This window comes from Podarcis filfolensis (assembly GCF_964270895.1).
Source record: "Podarcis filfolensis genome assembly, chromosome: Z".
NCBI classification, from domain to species: domain Eukaryota; kingdom Metazoa; phylum Chordata; class Lepidosauria; order Squamata; family Lacertidae; genus Podarcis; species Podarcis filfolensis.
Window position 1 is genome coordinate 25,364,762 of NC_139617.1, and position 22,365 is coordinate 25,387,126.

The window sequence follows — 22,365 nt, forward strand, 5'->3', positions numbered from 1 at the left end:
TTAATGAGGCATTTATCATCTCAGTGACCTACACTCCAAACATTGTCCTGCCAGATTTAAAAAGACAAGATGGGGACAGGTCAAAAGTAAACATGGTGGGTCTCAACTCTTCCAGAATCTTGTCCATGTATCAGATTGTACAAACTGAAAAGCATCCATAGGAAACAGAGTAGGCAGAGTCCTAGAGTCATGGAAACTATTCTGCTATAACTATGGCATCTACATAAGGAGTGGATATTGTTAAGATTTGTTTTTTGCCACCAACACAGTCACAGAATAGGCTCTTACCTGTGTATGGTCGGATTTGGCCCAAGTCTTTCGTCACTTATGCTCTAGTCATCATCCTTCTCATTTCACTGAACCCACTCCTCAGAAAACCAAGGAGATGGTCCAACTCTACAAGACAGGAGAGGACGTATGGTTGCAATTATGTTGACAGCCTATGTTACTTCCAAATTCTAGAGATCAACCAGGGCATTGATTGGGCAGTTAATCATATTAGTCAGAAAAATCTCCAGGAGACACCAGGAGAGCAGTGAGATCCATAATTCTCAGGGAGTGGATCATCCTAAAAGGTTCCCCCACCCCTCTAGAAGTTAGAGGCTGCTTCAAATCTAAACCTCATCAGATAATGAGACATCCAGCACAAATGCAGCTGTAACAATGACATCTATTACCTCCCATTGGATCTGATAAATAATTTTGTTAAGCTGAGTCTAGTAAATGTGGGATCAAAGACTCAAATGGACCAACCACCACTACAGCAGTAAGAAGAGATCATTGATCTCTTATCCACAAGGATTTCAAACACACGATAAATGGATGCAGCAAATGTAACTAGATAAAAAAACCCACCTAATTACTTCCAGCATCTACCATCAATGAGCTACATCAAAAGGAAATTTGACAGGCCCAGATAATGAAACTTCATACGAGAAATTAATTCTCAGAAGTCACTCAATGGGGCAAGCCAGTTCTGATACTGTTTTCCTTTCTGATGACAGCTTTGGAAGAGTTCTACAGGTACACACAGCTCTTGAGCTTGCTGCAACAGGAATCCAGTTCATAGCAAATACACTGAAAGAAATACAGTAATCACATCTACTCTTATGAGTTTCACTATACGCACATCCATCTATCTATCCCTTCCTAAAGCCGTATCAGGGATGGAAAAATATTTTGAACCATACCCTGCCTGAAAGTGGCAGCTTTAAAGTATGAGTATTGCAGTGGAGATTCATAACACAACTGAGAACCTTAAATCTGGTGCCCTCCAGGTGTTTTTGTATTACAACTCCAATAAGCCCCAGCCAACACAATTGTAGTTTAAAACTCCTGGAGGGCTTCAACAGAGGAACAACTAAACCTAAAGATTTTGTTATCCCCTTCAATTTGCCTATTCTGCAATTTTGACTTTCTGGGTGGGGCCTGGGAATGACACTGTAATCATCAGCATGACTGCAAGAGGACTAAAAAAATCTGAAGAATAACAAGATGAACAAAAGTTACAACATGAAGAAGTTTCTTTATTGTTTAGGACTGGAACAAGCCTAATACCAGACGTTGATCACCCAGTTCCTGTCTACTATAATCCCTCTATCACCATTTGCATGAAATTGGTAACTGTCATATGCCTGCATTCTCTATGTATGTGGTGTTTCAGTTTTAGTAAGACCATTGGGTTTACTAACCAGGCCATTATTTTGTAGTCTCCTTCCATAACTTCTCTAGCATATGCAGAGAACTTGGCGGAAGAGAGAGCTGTTCGCCCTTGTATTGGGCTTTTGAAGGAGATATAAGCTGCACTTTGCTGTAGCTTCCTTCTGCAGAAAACTCCCCCCCTTACCTCCCCACAATTGTCCATGGTGGAAAGGGAAGGTGGTTATCCGCCCATAATCTGGGCTTTTGCAGAGAATTTTAACAAAACCACCACTGGAAAGTAGTCCTGCACCCTTTCTCCTTCCTTAAGTTTTCCATGGAAAAAAGGAGAGTAGTTTCACTCAAACAAGCAGGACAGCAATGTGGACAGAGCAAAATTTGCTCTCTGTCTTTGGTGAGAATCCTGCCTAGCTCCATCTTGGCCTCTGGCTCTTGTGGCAGAATTTTCTGGCTTTTATGGAGAAAGAGAGACAATTTATCCAGTCTTTTTTCTTCCTGCATGCAAGTTTGGCATTCTTCTTGGGCACAGCTGTGCTACCCTGATCTCAAAAGGGCTTCCTGGCTCTCTCGTTGCCACACTTGCACAAACTGCAATTTACATCCTGCAGTCTCTCTTCACCAAGAGAATGTTGACATGATCTGGGAGTCATCAACCCTACAACATACTTTCTTCCCTCCCTCCCTCCCTTTTCTATTTCTCCTTCCCTCCTACACCTCCACTTTGAAATATGTTAAATCCTCCTGCATTTTTTAATAAAAGAAAATAATCTCCCTTCTCGTCTCTTCTTCCTCCAACTACAGTTCTCTGCTCCTAGCTCTAAATTCTGTGTTCTTGGGAGCACATGTGCAATGGTGCTTCACTAAGAATGAGAGAACAAGTACCTGTTGCAAAGGTCGTATAATCTAGAAATTAATCATGAGAGAGACAACAGAACAAGGCTATGTGATTAGTACAATTGCATAAGTCTAGGCTTAGTTTACAAGGAACTGTGTCAATTACTTCATGGAAGAGGCTGATTTTGAAGAGGGATTTTAAAGTGAAAAAAGAGAAAGGGAGAGAGACATTTTAGAGTTAGTTCCAGACAATAGAAGGGAGGTAGGACTCTTTTGTGGGAGCCAGAGGCCTTCAAGCAGTGAAGGTGGTAGAACTGAATGAACAAAGGCAGGAATATGTTGGCATATTAAGAGCAAGTTTGGGGCGGCAGTGCCAGAGAGAGCTTTAAAGGCCACAACAAGAAATGTGTGCAGGATCCAGGAGAAGACAAGAATCCAGTAAAGGTATTTAAAGAGAGACAAAATCAAACCTTGATTTGAATCCAATGAATGTCAGTGCACTGATCCTGATTGGATCACTAGATTAACAAATTTAAGTTGCTTTAAGTGATCTGAAGGAAAGGCAGAATGAAAATGTAAGCTATCATTCCTTCTCTCTCCTGTTTCATGTCTCCTTTGCTCCTCTCATGTCCCCTCTTAAGGCAGATGCTCCTAGCTCTCATCTATGACTCCTAAAGCTGTCAGCATATGACAGCTGCCACACCCTGAAAACGGCTTCGACTGGCTGGCTAAATGAGGTGAGGGGAGCCAATGGTTCTCAAACCCTTGATGTGTTAGGGACTTCCCATGCACTTGAATAAAGGCTCCTGCGGATTGAGCAGCTGAGACCAATAGTGGGACCAATGGTCAAGAAGGCAGTTCCTGCACATGCTGTGGAGGGAAGTGAGGGGCAGATGGGACTCATCCACCTAGAAAGCTAGCCCTTCTGAGAGAAGAAAAACTCTGGTCCTAAACCTTTGCTGCCCTGTGGGATATCTCTAGGAGAAGAAAAAGCTATACCAATCTGGAGTAGAATCCCTAAGACAGTTGGATGGCGGCTTGTATGCCACCTTCCAGCAACACCTACAGCCAAGCTGGTGCCAAATGTACTGCTCTGCTTTCCTTTGGACCACATCAGTGAGGCCGAGAGCGGGGTCTTGTCATCTAGGCAGCCCAAATACTCTTTATTCTGGGAAGGGTCTAGCTGTGGTCGAGGGATGAAGGTACTAAGAATGTCACTCGAAGAAAGGAAATTTCAAGAACTAGGGTAAGGAGATGAGAACAGTCGTCCTATGTGTCTGTTGCTGTGATAAAAGTAGGGTCAGACCCATTATTGGCATACAGTTCAGATGCTAGGAAACTGCTTTGCATGGAGTAGCCCGAATGTTTCCAGGACCAAGATGTGAGGAAGAAGCAATGTTTGGCCCTGCACATCCAAAGATTTAGCACATGTAAAAGGGAGCAATAGGAAGCAATCTAATAACAAGCAGGAGCATTGGTCCATCTAGTTCAGTCCTGTCTATAGAGTAGGATCGCATCTTGCATGGAGGTTATGTTCTTTGGGTAGCATGTAAAGCCAAAATTGCAGATAGTCAAAATAACTCCTTGGAACCACCCCTGTATGAACAATCTTATCTTCCAGAGCTGGCATGACATGTTGAGGGCCATCAGAGATCTTGCGAGATCTTGCGAAGGCCTCCAGAGCCCATGAGAGAGTTTTCTGGAGCACAGTAAGCACGGCAGATAGCGCAGAAAGAGCTTTTAAGCTCTCTGCCTTCTGTGTGTTTGTGTGATTTCAGTTGGCTGGCTGCCAAGCGCATAAAGTTGAAATTGTGCAAGTTAAATCCACCTAGGTTGAGAGTTGATTATACTGACTGGCAATGGTTCTCCAAAGTTTTAGGCAGGAAATCTTTACCAGACCTACCTCAAGATGCTGGGGATCAATTTTTGGACTGTCTGCATGCAAAATATGTATTCTGCCAGTGAGCTATGGTCCAGTGGCCAGCTGATCTCTTTACTTCTTCTTCCATGTGTCTGTGTCCCTGGGGCCACTCAAACTGCTTTGATGAATAGTATGTTCGCATTTGAACCAATCCTTAGCTACTGGCATTTCTTTTACCCTACGTAATGCGTCAGCTTTTTTTTTATGCAGACACTGGCAAAGTTTGTGGGGTGGGAAGCCCTTGCTCTGAGAGGCATGCAGTAACAACATGCCCAGTTTCCTGACAGCAGGAGCTGATGAGCAGGGTGAGTCCCACAAAGCCATGCCAGGGAAGAATGAATGGGGCAAATGAAAATGCCTGTATTTGTACACTGTGGTCCCAAGTGACTCTTCTGGCAAGTAGCTGGAAAACATGCAAATTATACTTGAACAACAGGTGGAACAACAGCAATTTGGTGGTGGGGGATACAACATATGGGAGATAATGACAGCCAATTCACTCATCCCCCACTGAAGAGGTATGTATTTCTCAAGGGAAAATATTAAACTATCCAGTGGGGAGGGGATCCTTTGCCTGCCTGCACCAAAGTGCAGATGCATCCCTGAGTCACATCCTTAGCTTCACTTGCCGTAAAAAGCACCACATTCAACCATCTAAGCACCTGAAATTTAGAAGTAGTTTCGCACCTGTCAGTTATTTGTTGTATTAGCTCCCACAATATCATTAACAGCATACCTACAGAAGAAAGGTCTCCTTTCAGGAGGACCTGGAAATGAGCAGTTATGCCAGATGGAAGACCTACATTCTCTCTTAAGATCATATTCTAGCCATCTTGAAATTACCTTTGGCCATTCACATTGCATAACTGCATCTTCCTTAAAAGAAACACGGATGATATAAGCTGTCTCACTGTCAGAGGAGAATAATTCTTTTAAGGTCCCATATTTCAATAAAATTCATTCTTTCTCAAAGGATGCTACCATCTTGCTTAAAATGGGGAGGGGGGGAAGAGACACACACCTCAGGTCTGAGAACCAAATGCTGCCCTCCACACTTCCTTGTCCAGCCATTAGGCTACTCCTAAGGTCATGCCCCCTTTCTCTGGCACCTTCTCACTTCCTCCTCACCATCCTTGAGAGCCTTGTCTGGCTTAAATGTTTCTTGTTTGCCTGCACGGAAAAGTGTGCAAGTGGGTCCTCTCCTTCCCTTGTTATCAAACATTTTTATGACTGGAATGTAGCCCACTGCACAAAGATAGATGTCACAAACATTGCCCTACCTACTTTATCTGTGCTGCTGTCCACCACTAGCATGCTGTTTCCAGAAAGTTGCCCATGAGACAATACAACCCTCAGACTGAAATGGTTTTTCACCATTGCCTACAATGATATAGGAGACCACAGCCTAAAGGATACTAGGAAATAAAGGGGGGAAGGCACCCCAAGTCCCGCTGAACAATTAGTTTCCATTGTGAAGACCCTTCAAATAAATGCCAAGATTTTGAAAACACATTAAAAAACCAGCCAGCCACTTCTGCTGTCCACTACTCTCTGACATTTAAGTACTGATTGCCAATCTTCCTGGAAATCTGTTCCTTCTTTCTCCCAACTGTTGTAATTTAGAATGAGTACCTAACCAAGCAAAGGTTAAGTACATTATGTGGCACCTCTAAGTGGTAATAAATGAGTGGCTACTTTTGTTGATGCTGAATGGTATCTATAAGAATATAAGAAAAGCCCTGCTGTATTAGACGAAAGGCCCATCTGGTCCAGCATTCTGTTCTCAAAGTGCCCAATCAAATGCCTATTGAAAGCCTGCAAGCAGGGCAAGAGTGCAACAGCAGTATCCCCAACAACTGGCATTTGGAGGCATAATGCCTCAGGTGCTGGAGGAAGAACATAGCCATATCCCTTTATGATTTCTTTTAAATGGTGGAATGATGCAGCATAAGGAAATCCGAATGCTCTTAACCTTGTGTTTTTCTTTGTGAGGAAAGTATTGTAGTGGGGCATGCAGAGAATAATCACCTGGTGGAAGAGGGTGGTTAAAACTTTCCCACAGCTGTTGGTTGCCTCCTGAAAAGGTTCTTCAGTGCCATTTTTATCACACTGGCCTATCGTCCCCATCAGCTAAGCTCAAAGAATGGAAGCAAGTTGGGTGGGTGAAAATGGGGGTTTTAGAGAGAGCACTTCTAAGGGAGAAGGAATAATTTTCTGAGTACAGATTTGCCAAGGTAATGTGCAGCTCAGCCCTAAGTTCCCTGACTACCTGCCCCCTCCGCAACAAAACAGTAAGAATTTAGACAGTTTTCAGCACTTAAGAATGTAAAAAGAGCCCTGTTGGATGAGGACAGTGGCCCATCTAGTCCAGCACCCTGTTCTCACAGTGGCCAACCAGATGCCCCCGTGGGAAGCCCACAAGTAGGACTTGAGCAGAACAGCACTCTCTCCTTCTGCAGTTTCCAGCCACTGGTTTTCTGAAGCATTACTACCTCTGACTGTGGAGGCAAAGTATAGCCATCATGGCTAGCAACCTAATAACCTCTCTCTTGTAGGAACCTCTCTAATTCTTTTTTAAAGCCATCCAAGTTGGTGGCCATCGCTGCCTCTTGTGGATTGCAGATCAAACTGGTCCAGTTCACACTTAACACTAAGCCAAACTATGGCTTAGCATGAACAAGCAAATGTGTGGGTCCAAGAGAGAAGAGGCCATTTTGCTCCTCCTCCAGCCCTGCTGTGAGCTAAGTCGCAGGTTTGCTCATGGTTTACCTCCTCAAACACATGAGTGGCAAGCTACAGAACAAACCTTTGACTACTGTTTGTGGTGTGTCGGCAGCCTAGGTTCAGACATAACACTAAGCGAAACAGCAGGACCCCAACATGTTTGCTTGTTCCATTAAGCCATATTTTGGCTTAGAGCTACATATGAACGAGGTCACCTGAAGATTGTTGGGTTGTTGGGGGTTTTTTGTGTGTGTGTGCTACACAGTAATCCGTGAAACCCTATGGGACTTTGCTCTGCGGCTCATTGAAACCAGAAGACATTCCGCTACTTGATTATATTAATGGATAGACATTTGGCAATGTACTAGAATGAACTAGAGAGTCCAAACTTGACACTAAGAACTGGTCTTAATTGTGTATCCTTTTGCTTATTTAAATGCTAGCTTAAGAATGCAATAGCTGCTTTGAAGAGACCTAAAACCATATTGTGACTATTAGGAAACCTCAAGTGCATCTTTAGAGAACTTAATGCTCTTCACAGAGTACTTTACTGTACTTTACTACATCGTTCACAGCTCAATTGCTCTAAAATGTTAGCTATCTCAACGTCACAAAGGTAGTTTCTAAGCATACCCATATCCAGTTTTCTGCTACTAATTACTGTCATTGAAATTTTGTACATTTTTATCTGAGCGCAAAAATTAAATGAACTGCAGTTAATAGCAACAAGTTATTCACACGAAGCAGCCAACTGGCAGTCTGCGAAGTTGCATGTAAAGGATCATTATAGTTATTAATATCTGAAACCATGATACAACCAAGAACTCCATTTCTATTTTTGCAGCTTATAAAACAGCCAGTAGAATTTCTAGAGGGGAGAGGAACCTTTTCTCATTGTAGATACATCCACAAAGATCAGGCTGTGCCTGAATATTGACATTCAAGGGTGGGGTTTTTGGGGGGTTTTGTTTTTAAAAAAAACAAGAACAAAAAGGGGTGTAAAGGCCCAGGCAATCAGAAGCCCTTTCCATCTGTGAAGTGCATTCTCCTCCTCTTCCACGTTGTATAAGTGACTCTGTCTAAGGCTAACCCTAAAGGTAATTTACAGCCTTATCAGTGAAAGCAACCATAGCAGATATTACACATTTTAAACCTGCATGACAGAGGGGAAAAAGAAACATTAATGGTCACTTAATCAGGAACACTCAAAACCCTACATTAGAACTCATCTGAGGCATATTAAAGCAAAATGCTGTAATTTTATGTAGCACTCTGCAATTACCATGAGGAGCCTATTATTGTTGCAAGTGACATGATTTTCAGAAACCTATCTAGGCACCCTATATAAATTGGCTGTTGCAATGAGGAGATGTAAAAAATGCTGAAAATGCTCTTGTCCTGCAAGCTTTCATGTTCTACAAAGAACCACATGCAGTTTTTAAATGGCAAATGCTCACTTAGGTGCTGCCACGTCCATAAAATTTATGGAATAAAAGGGATAAAAGCACATTTATGTAGTTCTTCCTGTGTGGCCTGCACCATGTTTGTCCAAGGATGCTCTCATTTCAGTTACTCGAAAATTCTTCCTTAGGCCTAGTTCTCACTGTGCCTGGGCTGGAGTACTTCACATGGCAGGAATGTTTCCTACTCACACAAAACAATCATGTTGGGAAGGATACTTTAAAACCCTCTGTCCTGATAACTATTTATATTAAGTGTGAGTTATTTTCTTGTAAGGAGAAGCATCCCATCAAATGGGCCTCACCTGCAATCTACAGTCCAGACAAATATATACTGTCTCAGTGAGAAATGGGCCTCTGAGATAGGACTGTGACTAGGTATGATCTGGGCAAAGGTTGGTCAAAGGAAAAAATTGAAATTCTGTGTGCTTGTAGTTAAATGCAATGTTGAAAGTTTATTTGCCAGGCGACACACTGTTCCAGAAGAGCATCATATGTTTACTTTGATTAAGTAGAGGTCTATAACCATCTCCTCTGTGCATGTTTACCCTAGTGCAGTGCAAAACAAACTCTAATGAAGGACGACAATACTAAGCGACTATGCTAAAGTATTCTAGTCATATTTTGTTTTAACAAAGACAGAGAAATTGTGCTCAACAAAGCAGCAACTCTTTTCACAGAGAGAAAAAAAATTGAGAATCCTTACCTCCCAGTCCAAGTAATCACAGACATCTTCAAAATTAGTAAGTAGAGACACTGAGCAGAAAAGCCGTGGCAGCTCATCCCTCGTCATTGGGGGAAATCGGCTATCTTTAAGGGCACTGAGAAAGAAAAAAGAAAAGGCGAGGATGATGATTTTCATGCACCTTATTGTAAACAGAAATGTGCACTGAAATGGCACAGCTGAACATATTTTTAGCCTTAATAATAAATTATTAGCAGTAAATGGAAAGCTTCTGGACACTAAAACTGTTCTTTCCACCATACGTTTAGTTATTTGTCACATTTATCACCTTTCCTTCAAGGAATTCATGGTGGGTGGATAAAGGTTCTCTCCCTCCTTGCCAGCTGTATCTTTAGAAGAACACTGCAAGTTATATTAGGCCAAGTGAAACTGGCCAAGTTCACACATAACCTTCAAGCAAGAATGGGGAAATTGCAGCCCTCCAGATGTTGCTGGACTAAAACTCCCAATATCCCTGGATGTCAGCTGGGTGGGACTGATGAGGGTTAGAGTCCAATAACATCTGAAGGGCCACAGGCCCCCACCCTACACTAAACCATTGTTTAGTGCTATGTGCACAAGCTGGACTGAGCCTAAGCAAAGTCTTAGCCTGAGAATCTCTCCCTTCTCTTCCTCTCGCAGAAGGAATTCTGCAGAGTTTAGTTTTACTTTAGACAAATCCTGGTTTGTGGTTATGAACAGAGAAACAAACTCTGATCAGTTTCCAGACAAACCAACTTCAAACCATGGTTATGAAACTGATTTGTTTAACTAACCAGATTATGCTGTAATCTGCAATCTCTGCTTTGAGCTCGTTGTAGCTTGTTCATGTAGCACTAAAGTGCTATGCTATGTGCTATGTTACGTGTAAACCAGGCCACTGACCAGCCCAAGGCCACCCAGTGAGTTCCATGGCCAAGTGGACCTGAACGACTCTGATTCTAGCACCCAGTTAGCTTAAGCAAGAGCGAAGCAACCCACCGATCAAGCAATTCATCTCCTGCAAGTGTACAAAACTCCAAATGGGAGAAAAACATTATGGAAACAGCTCTCAGCACTAACCAAAGTCCAGAACTGACAAAGCTTTTAGATGTAAATGATTAATATTTTAAGGATAAATATGTCACATAGATGTGCAAGTTTGATATCAGAATTTCAGTATGCAGAGAACAAATGACATGTATTGCAGCTCTGGAGCACAAGGCGTTTTGAGGAACAGAGAAATGGTTAGTCAGTGAGAAGGTTGTGAATTTGAGATAATCCGCAACTGCTCCATATTCCTACTAGAGAGTACAAAGTATGACACATCACAGATTTAAATGAAGAACTGGGATAAACTGGAGAGGAATCGTTAATGACAATACATTTCAAACAATATTTGAAAGAACATCGGAGTACAATATTTGGAAGAGGCAAGCACACAAACCTGAAGAGCAGAGAAAATCTGTATGTGTGCTCACTTATACCTAGGGGTGGAAGTTTGCTCCAAATATTTCTTTGAAAATTGTGATGTTGATTACAACAGCCAGCCTCTGAACATAAAAAACTGTCATAATGTGCAATACTGCATCCATATTTGATACCCAGTTATACTGCACTTCAACATTTGATGTTATTGATTTATTACATTTATTTCCTAAAGACACCCATACAGTGTGACAGCATATCCCACATAGAAGCTGACCACATAAGCACTAGGCCTGGGCTATACAGTGGTACCTCAGGTTACATACGCTTCAGGTTACAGACGCTTCAGGTTACAGACTCCGCTAACCCAGAAATAGTGCTTCAGGTTAAGAACTTTGCTACAGGATGAGAACAGAAATCAGGCTCCAGCGGTGCGGCAGCAGCAGGAGGCCCCATTAGCTAAAGTGGTGCTTCAGGTTAAGAACAGTTTCAGGTTAAGTACAGACCTCCAGAATGAATTAAATACTTAACCTGAGGTACCACTGTATATCAATATATTGCCCAGGAGCAGTATGAGGAGCAGACCGTGATGTCGGCTTCATTCAGCAGTATATCGCTGGTGAAACCACCACCACTCCCGAGTTTGTCTGCTAGTGACTTACTCCAGCGAGTGTTGCTAGCAGAGGGACCCAGGAGTGGTAGCAGTTTCACCACCGATATATCGCTGAGTGAAACCCCAATCCCACTCTGCCGATACAGCTTGTTCCTCCCTCTGCATCTTTAAACACAAAATCTCATCTTGCATTGACTGGTTCTCCACCACCACTTTACAAAACTGTGATCAGCCATGTGCAAATAGGATCCTAGCTCTTTTTTTACCTGTCGCCTCAGTGGCTTCTAGCTGCACTGGAGTACAAAAGCACTCTGATTAAGTTGAAGCTGTGCTAATCAGCTGGATGCAAACCAGCCACAGGGCTCTCCACAGGGCAATCCTCCCTGGGTGTGAGCCACATTATAAACTCCACAGCATTGTTAACAGCTGTGACCAAAAATAAAACAAAGCAAGGCTCCTGAAGCACTGAAATGCCTGTGAAGTAACCACAGATCCGTCTGGGCTAAACAAAATGCAGTTTGGTGGAGTTTTTTCCACATCTCTCTGGGGTGGAAACCTTCGTCTATGGTAAATTACATGTTTGCTTTAGATAATTGGCCATCAGCAAAAGAGCTGAAAGGACAGTGAGTTTCTTGGGACAATTCAGAGGTGTACATTTTGCTGCAGGAACATTTGTTCTGTTTGAACTGAGTGGTCAACCATTACTACAGGAAGACAAAACAATGTTATTGGACAACACATGCAGAGGCACAGGCAGAGAAAGATGAAGAAATTTCTTTGCTGAATTTAAATGACAGAGATTTAAATGAAACTATCCCAGGAAGAACATGACAGCGAGGGAACGCTAGCTTGGACCCATCCATCAGAGAAGCAGCAGCTGCAAGTAGCTTGCTCCTCTTTCTACCCCGTCGCCCCCAAGATGAAGAACTCTCTCCGCCTCCTGCCAACTGCAGTTGCCTGGGGATTGTGAAAGTTGAGGGAAAGCACACTCTGGCCTCTGCTGCCAGTCAGAAGAACAAGGGCTGCTGGGCCAACTGTATCACCTTTTATTCAAGTAAGACCACCAGCAAGAAAAGGCCAGCTTGGTGCCAACTGGAATTTCTGTTCATAAGGTTGCTTCCTGGCAACCTGGTTATTGAGCATTCATCCAGATTTGCTTGCACAGAGGTTATATGACTTGCCAACTGATTGTTTCCCCACACTTTCTAGTGTATTTTTTTGTCACTTGCCTTAGCACAAAAAGTCCTAAATTTGCCAGGTTGCAGCCGATTCCCTCCTGCAAAATAATGAAAATCTGAAGGGGACCTTTGTGATCACTTTGCTTTGGGATTCATCTTCCTTTGTGTGGCCACAACTCCACTTCCCAGCATCCGGTGTGAGGAGGAAGGGATGGAGGAGGCAGAATAAAAATGTCATCAAAGCAACAATTGTGCTTTCTGACATTTCCAAGTAATACTTTTAGGATGAAATCCTGAAAACACCAAGACCGACTGAACACAGTGAGAACTGCTTCTAATCTAAGTAAATCCAGTTAAGACTGAGATATTAACTTATAATATTAACATAAATAAATAGAATCACAGAAATGAAAAGCTGAAAGGGACTCTGAGGGTTATCTAGTCCAACCCCCCACAATACAGTAATAGCTTTATATTTATTTGGATTTGCAATGTGGTTGTGTGTTAACCACAAACTGCAATACTTTGCCTGGTCAAAGATTATGCTAACATACCTGTTCCTTCCTAATTTTAAGATTTACCCTTAGCAGTGAAAATGCCAAAATGGTTTTAAAAACCTTTTAGTTTCTGAGGGCTTCCAAACAATGAGAGAAAGATAGCTTTTGACATTTGATATTTAAGATAGTCTGCAAAATGCATAAGTAGTCATCTCAGTCCACAATCTACAGGACAGCACCTATTTTAGGATTAATAGGTGGCCAACCAGGTGGTTGTGGGAAGCCCACAAGCAGGACCTGGGTGCGACAGCAGCACTCTCCCCATTTGTGATTCCTAGTCATAGGGATGAAGTTAAAGCAATAACAACTACGTTCAGACACAATACTGAACTATGGCTTAGCGTTACATAAGCAGGACTGGGTGAGCCATAGGTTTACAGACTCCCTTCTCTTCTGTTCTTGCTAACCGCAGTTCAACTTCAAACTGTGGTTTATGAAGATGGCTTGTTTCAATAAACTATAGTTAAAATTGACTGCCGCTTAAGGTCTCACTTTTTGAAATCATGACATTTCATAGGTATGTGCTACAATGATCCACCTACAACTTTCATTATGATTTCAGCAGACCCGTTGTTAGTCTAATCTGACTAACTCTGGGAATAAAGGCTACAACCCTGTGCTTTTGGTGGCAATGATTTCAGATTAAGAGTACTAAGCATAATAGTACACTTTTAGGGACTGCATAAATAACAGCATGACCTCAGTTATGAAAATGATACGCAAATGGTGTTTCATGCCACCAATATACATCAGTGACATACTGTTCTCAGTTCAGGACATACCTCCAACCCAGCGCTGCATACCAAACCAGTTCTCCACCACCATTTTGGGATCTTGCCAAATGCGAACAAAAAGTTTTGAGACAGCAGCTGCCTCTCATTTCAGGGCTCGGAGGCATGTGGCTGCTTAAGTAAGGCTTTAAGAAACATAAAGGTAAATGAAAATTAGAAAGCTATCCTACAAAACAAATGGCCAATACAGTGGTATACAACCCAGTGATAGTAGCATCCACTGCATAGATTTGAGAAGTGTACTCCTACTTAGTACTACTTTCCAGTGCAAAGCCAGTAGTGGAGCACTTGCCCAAAACCATTGGGGAGGAGTGCAAATGGCATGGCTTTGCTGCCTGGAGCAGAAGGCAGGAAGAGGCATGACACTACTAGCAACTGAGTAGAAGCAGGCATGAGTGAAGCATTTTTTTTAAGTGCCCACAAAGATGTATGCCGGCAATAACATAAGGAAAGTTTCACACCCAAGTGAGGGTGAGTGACAGCTTCTGCTCTCTTTGCTAACAGAAGACATTTCAGCAAAACATGATTGGAGTGAATCACTGCCATCATCACTGCCATCACCACCACAACCATCTCTATTTCTAATGTTCAGACTGTTAAGTGCCATCATGCTTTCGAGAAGTTCAAAACATCTTTGGTGGTGACATCATGCTTTGGAGAAGTTCAAAACATCTTTGGTGGTGGTGGTGGTGGTGGTGGTGGTGGTTGTGTTAAAAAAACACTCTAAAAGGAAGGAACACCACAAAACAGGGGAAAGAGAATGAAATTGAGTGAAGTGTTTGGAATCCTGATCAGGAAAACTCCACATTTTGTTGTAAGTCCCAGTTATTTATTTATAAATTATTTATAAATTTTAATTGAGCATCAGCAACAGCATGAGAGAGGCATTTGTCAGGAATTCAAAATGTGTTCTGAACATTATAGAACAAAGGCAAAGGATGCTAAATGTTCATCACCTAATTTTAGATGTGTGATAAATATCTAAAAAAAACAAACACCAAAACACCCTCAAGATGGCATACCAGAAAAGAGATGCATGCAATGCTTGGCAATACAATGGCTTTTAAAAAATAACTTGTCTGGGGAAGCAAACTGGGGGTGGGATTGAGTAGGTTGGAATATACCAGAGAAAACTATGATTGTGGATTTGGAAAGGTAATTCTAGAGAGTGTCATGGACAGTAGTTGGAAAATTGAAAAGAATAGTTGATGTCTTCTAATAATTTAGTGATACGCAGGTCCTGTTTATCGAACACAATGTATTTCCTGGAAATCGTTTGTTAGGAGAGTGTATTTGCATAACGAGTCAATGATTTCCATTATTTCCTATAGAAATATTTATAATGCAGGATTTGTCCACACGCTTTCCCCCACTCTCTTCATGGTTTCTTCCTGAAATGACTGCAGGCAATCAACAAAAGAAAGACAAAGACAAACAAAAACAAAACCCAACCCTAACAGATTTGTCTGAACTCTCCTGCTCTCTGATGTATCCAATCTTGCTCCCTGAAGGAGCAGTTTCTGCCCGAAAATGGCTGCTGCCAACAAGAAAAGCAGAAACAAACAAGGAAGTAAGGAAGGAAGTCGGCTGTTTGGATAAGTGAATCTGCAGAACACATAGCAAGGTTTGTGCATAATTCTTTAAACGCGGTTAAGTGAATTTTCAGATAGTGAGCAGGCAGATAGCGGGACCTGCATGTAGATACGTAAGTAGGGCTGATACTTGTGGAGAGCTTTATTTTCTCCGAACCTTACTAATGATATAGATTCACACTGCAAAAAGGGATGCCTCTTTGTGCAAATATAAAACTGGTTTACTGAATTTGGACTGAAAACCAGCTGCCTTCACCTGGGCAACACAGCTTCCACGAAGTAGTCTAGTTAAGTAGGCTACTGAGTGAGGGCAAGACTTTTAAGTAGAGCAGTAGTGTCTGATTGATTAATCAGGTGTATTAAACCAATTAAATAATTTTGATTGACAAAAAGACACTCCTGATTCAATAAGGATTCCGTTGTTGCTTTTTTAAAAAAAAAATACAAGTATTTATAAAAAATGTAGAGAGAGAAAGGCCTCCTTTGCCAATGAAGAAGAGGGAATGCTTATTCTGAAAGGGAATGCCTACTGCTACATGTGTATGCATCAGCTGAAAAATAAAGTTTGTTTGTTTTCCTTAGAACTATCATTTTTCAAATGAATTTTAATCCATTTAATTACCCAAAGTTAAAACTGAATATGGTCAGTCGACTAGGATTTTTTTCAGTTTGACAGCAGACAAAAAGTATTTACAGAGTGGTGGCAAAGCTCTAGAAAGAGAGCTTTCCCCACTTTATTTTTAACAGCCAGAGGGCAAGTCCAACATTACATTTCAGCAAACCGATTGCAATGAGTCAGTGACACAGCCAAGAATAGAACTCACGAGTCAGGGCTTCCCTGCCTGCTTTTTTACTTGCTTCCCCACACCCATTCCCTTTTTATAACACAAGCTATGCAAAATATTGCCATGCCCCAAGAGTTCAATAGCAAGCAGCTTAAATCCAGTTTCAGAGGGAACCATTAAAGTAAAACTAGTCCCACTCTTAGAGCAAGGAAAAGTCAACTGATGTTTATTATGGCTGTGAATTTGGTGGAGAATCAGGATTAAGAGAATGAACAGTGAATCAGAAATTCTTCAGTGTGATTCCTACTTCAGCCACAAATTAATTAATTGGCCTTAGATTCTATCTTGGCCTCAGTCCCCCACACTCATGGAAATAATACTTACCTATAATACAGGGCTCCTGTATCGATTACAAGATAACGTATGGGAGGAACAAAGAAGACATCTTGCCCAATGAGCTAGAAATCCCCAAAGCGGCAGACTCCACACAACAGTGGGAAGTGAAACCAGGTCCCATGAGCAATTCAGTACTAGAGGGACACTATTGTCCCCCTGACCAAAATGGCCAGAGCAATCTTGAGATGGAAAATGAAATCAAGGAGGCATTCAAAAGAGAAAATGCTGTAGTGGTGGGTTATTTCAAGTACCCTTAGATAGAATGGGTACGTTACTGTTCCAGATAGGACAAAGTTAAGATTTCTAGATACCTTAAATGACTGCACCCTAAAACACTTGTCATGTAGCCAACCAAAGATGAGGCAACATTTGACTTGATCTTAAGTGCTGCCCAGGACCTGGTTCAAGATGCAAGTGTTGCTGAATAAACTGGGATCAAATTCAACATACAGTTGTACCTTGGAAGTTGAATGGAATCTGTTCCAGAAGTCCATTTGACTTCCGAAACGTTCGAAAACCAAAGTGCGGCTTCTGATTGGCTGCAGGAAGCTCCTGCAGCCAATCGGAAGCTGCGGAAGCCCTGTCAGACGTTCGGCTTCCAAAAATAGTTCACAAACCTGAACAGTCATTTCCGGATTTGCGGCGTTCAGGAGCCAAAACTTTCAAGAACTAAGCTGTTCGAAAACCACGGTACAACTGTATATGTAAGTGGCTAATGGCCAAGTCAATCAAACAGAGTCATATCTGGCTTCAGAAGAGACTTTGGTATTGGTACTGATACTGGTATTGGTAAGAAAGAAGCTGAAAGGCCAATCCAAGAAAATAGTCTCACCAGAGTGCTTGGGGTTGTTCAAAAGCATACTATTAAAAGCTCATCTAGGTGGTCTACTGCTCATCAAGAAAACTACCACCAGGGTGAAGATGAGGCCAGATGGTTAAATAGCAGAGACAAAGAAGCAATTAGAGGGAAGAAGGCATCCTTCAGAAAATGGAAGTCTTATCTTAGAGGACAAACCAAACCCTTCTTGCGGACGGGTTAGTTTTTTTTTTATATGCAAGGAACTCACCCACCCAACATGTGACAGCATTTGAATGTGCAAATCCTCCACTTACACTTAAAGTGATACAGTCCAGGCATAGCTTTAGAGTTTTAGTTTTGTTGAATTTATAAATGTCCCAGAGAAGCTAAGCTAAGGGGATTCATAATGTCTTGGCACAGCCTCTTTGTGGATGGCCTGACAAAAAAAGAAAAAAAAAGAAATCCCACACACAGCTGCTGATACCGCTAAGCATTTCCCAGCAAAATTCTGCACTGAATATTTACCAGCGCATCCCATGTCCTCCATCATGGGGGTGGTCCTGGCACTGCAAATAGGAGAGCCAACTGGAAGCAAATGAAACTTGAGATGGGTCACGGTTTACCCAGATCTTTGACTCAGGGCGAAGGAATGTGTGGTGTGGTGGGGCTTTCCCTGAAATCTGTCCCTTATTCCAAAACAGCCACCATGGATCACCTATTCCCTGGGATTTCCCTTGACAGGAACCAGGAGAATTATGAAGATAGACATTAATTTAGAGACAGAGGGAGTTTGTTAACATCTATTGATTTTTCCATTGCCAGGTTTTAGCTGGTTGAGGCCACTAACAGGCAGCGAGGGAATTCTTGTTATACTGACAATCAATATTTTCCTAGTGAAACCCCAGCAGCAATAAGCATAATTTAGCTTTATCAAAAGAGCAGCCAAACCAACAGCTTCTTTCATCTGATAGTATAAAGAGAAATACTGCTTTTGAGAGAACAGGCAACATTCTCATTCCAGTTTTTGTAAAGAAGCTTGAGAGAGATCATTTTCAGGCAGTCCCCTTACCACCTTTGAGAAGAAAATTTGAAATCCAAAATCTAAGTTGATGGTGAGAAATAACTCTGCTGCATGCATCTTCAAAAACTAAGACATGAAAGATTTATATATATATATTAACGCATACACAGCTATTGCTTTCACACATCATGTTAAACCATGGTGTAGTGCAACTTGTGTGAGCAGGAATGAGCTGCAATAAGCCTTGGTTTCATGCACTCACACTTATTATGCTGCCAGGGGTTGTCTAGAAAGCTTTTTGGTTTGGTTAACAAGAGGTTTTTGTATTATGGGGGGTGATGAACTGTGGTTAATATTAACTATGGTTAGGTTCAAACAATCCAACTCCAAACTATGGCTTTTGAAACTGGTTTGCCAACTAACTGTGGTTCATGTTAACAACAATTATGGGTCCAGAAGATGCAACAAGCAGTTCTTTCTTTTCAGCACAAGCACAAGATGTGATGTGCCAACACAGCCAGTGTCTATGCTTGAGACTAGACAGCAAAACAACCCTTGCCCTAAATCCAGACCTGTGAATTATGCGTACATCCTGAACACTGGCTGAAGGCAGGAAAGGAAATAAAAAAACAACAACACTTGAATTTCCTATGTATTGTTATTTTGAACAGGAAAATGCTTTAAGATCACACAGGGTGCCAGCTGAGACAGAGGTCATACCAGAGGACAGAAATAAAAAAGCACATGGAACTGATATGGTACAACAGAGAACTGGATAGTTGCCCTGGGTAAGAACAGGAGTGAAAAGAAATTCTCCATGAGATCCTTTTTCAGTTCTCTCAAAAGTTTTAAAGGCATTTACTAGTTTCCAATACATTGTTCAGAATATGCATCCCCAGCATCCTAGACATTTTATGCTATGCTTATTTTATGTTGTTTTGCTTTCACTCAAGGGAGAAAGTTCTTATACACCAAAGTTATGAAGCTGACAAGTTGAAGAGTCCTGGGAGAGTTTGTGGCAAATGGAGGGACTGAGTTAAAAGAGGAGAAATTTTTTCTCCCTCCTCCAAAGCTGCCTTACCTAGAAAACTCATCTGCCAGCCACTTCCCATGCAGCCCCAATAAAGAGTAACCTGATGTGTTCTCATACTTGTAGTGGCTAAACTGTCCACACCTACTTCAGCATAACATACCTGGTATTTCTGTTGATCTAAAGCAAGGAGGGCAACGTTTTACAGACCAAGGGCTACATGCCCATCTGAGCAACCTTCCAGGGACCACATGCTTGTAGTGGGTAGTGCCAGAGTCTAAAGTGGGTGAAGCAACAAATGCAAATTTCACCTATGTACAGAAGGTTAATTTTTACACTTACACACATAAAAAGAGCCTGCTGGATCAGGCCAGCGGCCCAATCCAGTCCAGAATCCTATTCTCACAGTGGCCAACCAGATGCCCATGGGAAACATGAAAGCAGGACCTGAGACAAGAGCATTCTCCTCTCTGGTGGTTTCCAGCAACTGGCATTACTGCCTCAAACTGTGGAGGTAGAGCATAGCTATAATGGCTAGTAGCCACTGATAGCCCTGTCCTCTTTTAAAGCCATTTGGGTTGGTGCCGCCTGTGGCAGCAAGTTTAATAGTCTAATTCCTCATTGCATGAAGAAGTACTTTATTTTTTCTGTCCTGCATCTTCCAACATTCAGCTTCATTTGATGTCCATGAGTTCCAGCGCTAAGAGAACCGGAGAAAAACTTTTCTCTATCCACCTGTTCCAGGCCATGCATAATTTCATAAACTTCTATCATGTAACCTTTCACTCGCCTCAGACACTGCAACTCTATCCTCCGTCCAGACAAGCAAGAGGCATAATCAGTAGTTCAGCCAGGCAAAACACTAGGGATGTGAAGCAGGGCCAGCAAGTGGGGGTGACCCATGGTGAGGTCTGAGGACCAGCTAGAGATGCCTTAAGGTCTGTATGAAGAGATTGCAGCCCTGCAAAGAGTTGAGGGGAGGAGTTCCAAGGACCTGAGAGCTTGAGGCCCTAATGCAATAGAATGTGCCTCACCTGCCAAGACTCTAGCAGTCTGAGAACAGCACAGTTTGAGAAGCAGCTTTGAAAAGGAAGTGTGGGCTGTTTAGTTGCCTCTATCTTTATCTTGCTTTAAGTACAACAAATCTTTTCTATTGAGTGTACACAAAATAAACGTTCAAACAATATACAACATTCTCAGATAAAATAGCTCAGGATCTAAGATAAGGCACAAGCTGTCTCCTTTCCTAGCATAGAAGGTGATTCGTATGCTGGGGCATGAAGTTGCAACACCAGACACAGACAAGAGGGTACCTATGTCAATTGATGGGGTAGCCCCAGTCCAAGCTTAAGATCTGTCAATGATGCCTTGGTTCAAATTTCATCATATGACGAAGGCATACTGGTCTTTTCCAGTGGCCAGCGGAGCTCTGAAACACTCCTCTGTGAGCTGTTCATTTGACTCCCTCTCTCAAGGCATTCTGGAAGCAAGTGAATATGACATTATTTTGTTCTGCTTTTGGAAGTCAGTCCCCCCCCCCCGGTTGGTTTCCTGCTGTTCCAATGGCTGTTCTCTGTGGCAAATTTTAATGTGCAATTTTAATAGGTTTTATAGAATTGCTTTTTTTAGAAGCAGTTGCTGAAAAGTGGTCTAGAAATTCCTGCAAATGAATCTGGCAGGCAGTTACATGGATTCAGTGGGCAACAGACCCAACACGTGACACCATCCCTAGAAAGGCCACTTCAGCACACACACAGACATCCTGAGAGTTTGAGAAAAGTGGTACTGGAGCAATATTTCTGGCCACTGCCTGCATTGGAAGACAACTATTTCAGCAGCCTGCAAAGTCGCTGCTGGGGGAGCATCCAAGCTCAGACAATGCCTAATGCACAGTGGTTTCACAGCAGCAGTAAATGCACTTGGTCTCCGCAGTCCACAGAACATGCTGCACTCCAACCTGATGGGGGACTGTCCAGGCCAAACCACAAGCAGAAGAGGAATATCAGGGGGAGCGGGGCACTTAAGTGAGCTGCCAGAGAAAGGGGCACGTGTATAAGCTTAGCTGGCTCATTTGAGCTTTACCAAGTTATCTGCTGAATATTGATACTGTGTTTGGGGGAAGGTCTCCAAAGAGTTGGTAATGGGTAATGGGTAACTTCCCCCTCTCACCTTCTTTTTTCTTGCACTCCCATCTTTATTTCGTTAGTCTACATGCTTTCCTTGGCCTTAGCCTGATGCACTAGACACAGGAACTATTTCCAAGACACGTGGAGTCATAATTGTGGCTGACCTATTCTGATAAGTACAAACATACTGCAATCATGGATGAAGCAGGGGACAAGGTTGATTTTAAGAGCAAAGGAACATATAAGAAAATTGTGCTGAATCCAGATTACCTCTATCCTCTATGCCTTTTCTCAACCAGGCTCTTGACACTGAAAGTGAGAAAAGCACCTGGGGTGATAAGCAGTGGGCAGAGAGAGAGAGAGAGAGAATTTAGCACTCCTTAATTGCATAACACTTAAATTCTTTTTTTTTAATGTTTTCAACACGATCTGAGTCTGCATCATTTCCAGTTTTGGGCTTACATGCCAGAAGTAGCTTTTGAAAGTTGCACGACTGTTAATTCAGGTGCAATTTACATTGCAATTTGGTACATGTTGATTTGCAAAGGCACTTATATTATGTATCACAGGCAAAGTCTGAACCCAGTTCCCACCAAGAATGCCTGCAGCTGTGTCACCACAGCCCTCTCAAGTACCTTGCCCCAAAAGGGGTATTTGCAATAGGATGGTAGTTGTTCAGTACCATTCGGAGCAGGATGGGTTTTTTCCAGGAGTGGCCACACCATCACATTCTTCAAGGTGGGCAGTA

The 22,365-nt window shown here is 42.3% G+C and overlaps 1 protein-coding gene across 7 annotated transcripts in view; it reads right to left on the reverse strand.

Moving 5' to 3' along the window:
• AMMECR1 (AMMECR nuclear protein 1) overlaps nucleotides 1-22,365 on the reverse strand; it is a 123,671-nt gene that overhangs the window by 14,509 nt on the left and 86,797 nt on the right. For 4 of the 7 annotated variants that reach the window (XR_014543690.1, XR_014543692.1, XM_083596028.1 and 1 more), the window contains one exon: nucleotides 9,305-9,419. Coding sequence is in view for 3 of the 7 variants with exons in the window: in XM_083596028.1 (XP_083452154.1) it covers nucleotides 9,305-9,419 (115 nt within the window). In the remaining 4 variants the exon portion in view is untranslated. Of the gene's footprint in view, nucleotides 1-288; nucleotides 397-8,099; nucleotides 8,292-9,304; nucleotides 9,420-22,365 lie in introns of those variants that run through there. The other 3 variants (XR_014543691.1, XR_014543693.1, XM_083596029.1) reach the window with 2 other exon arrangements.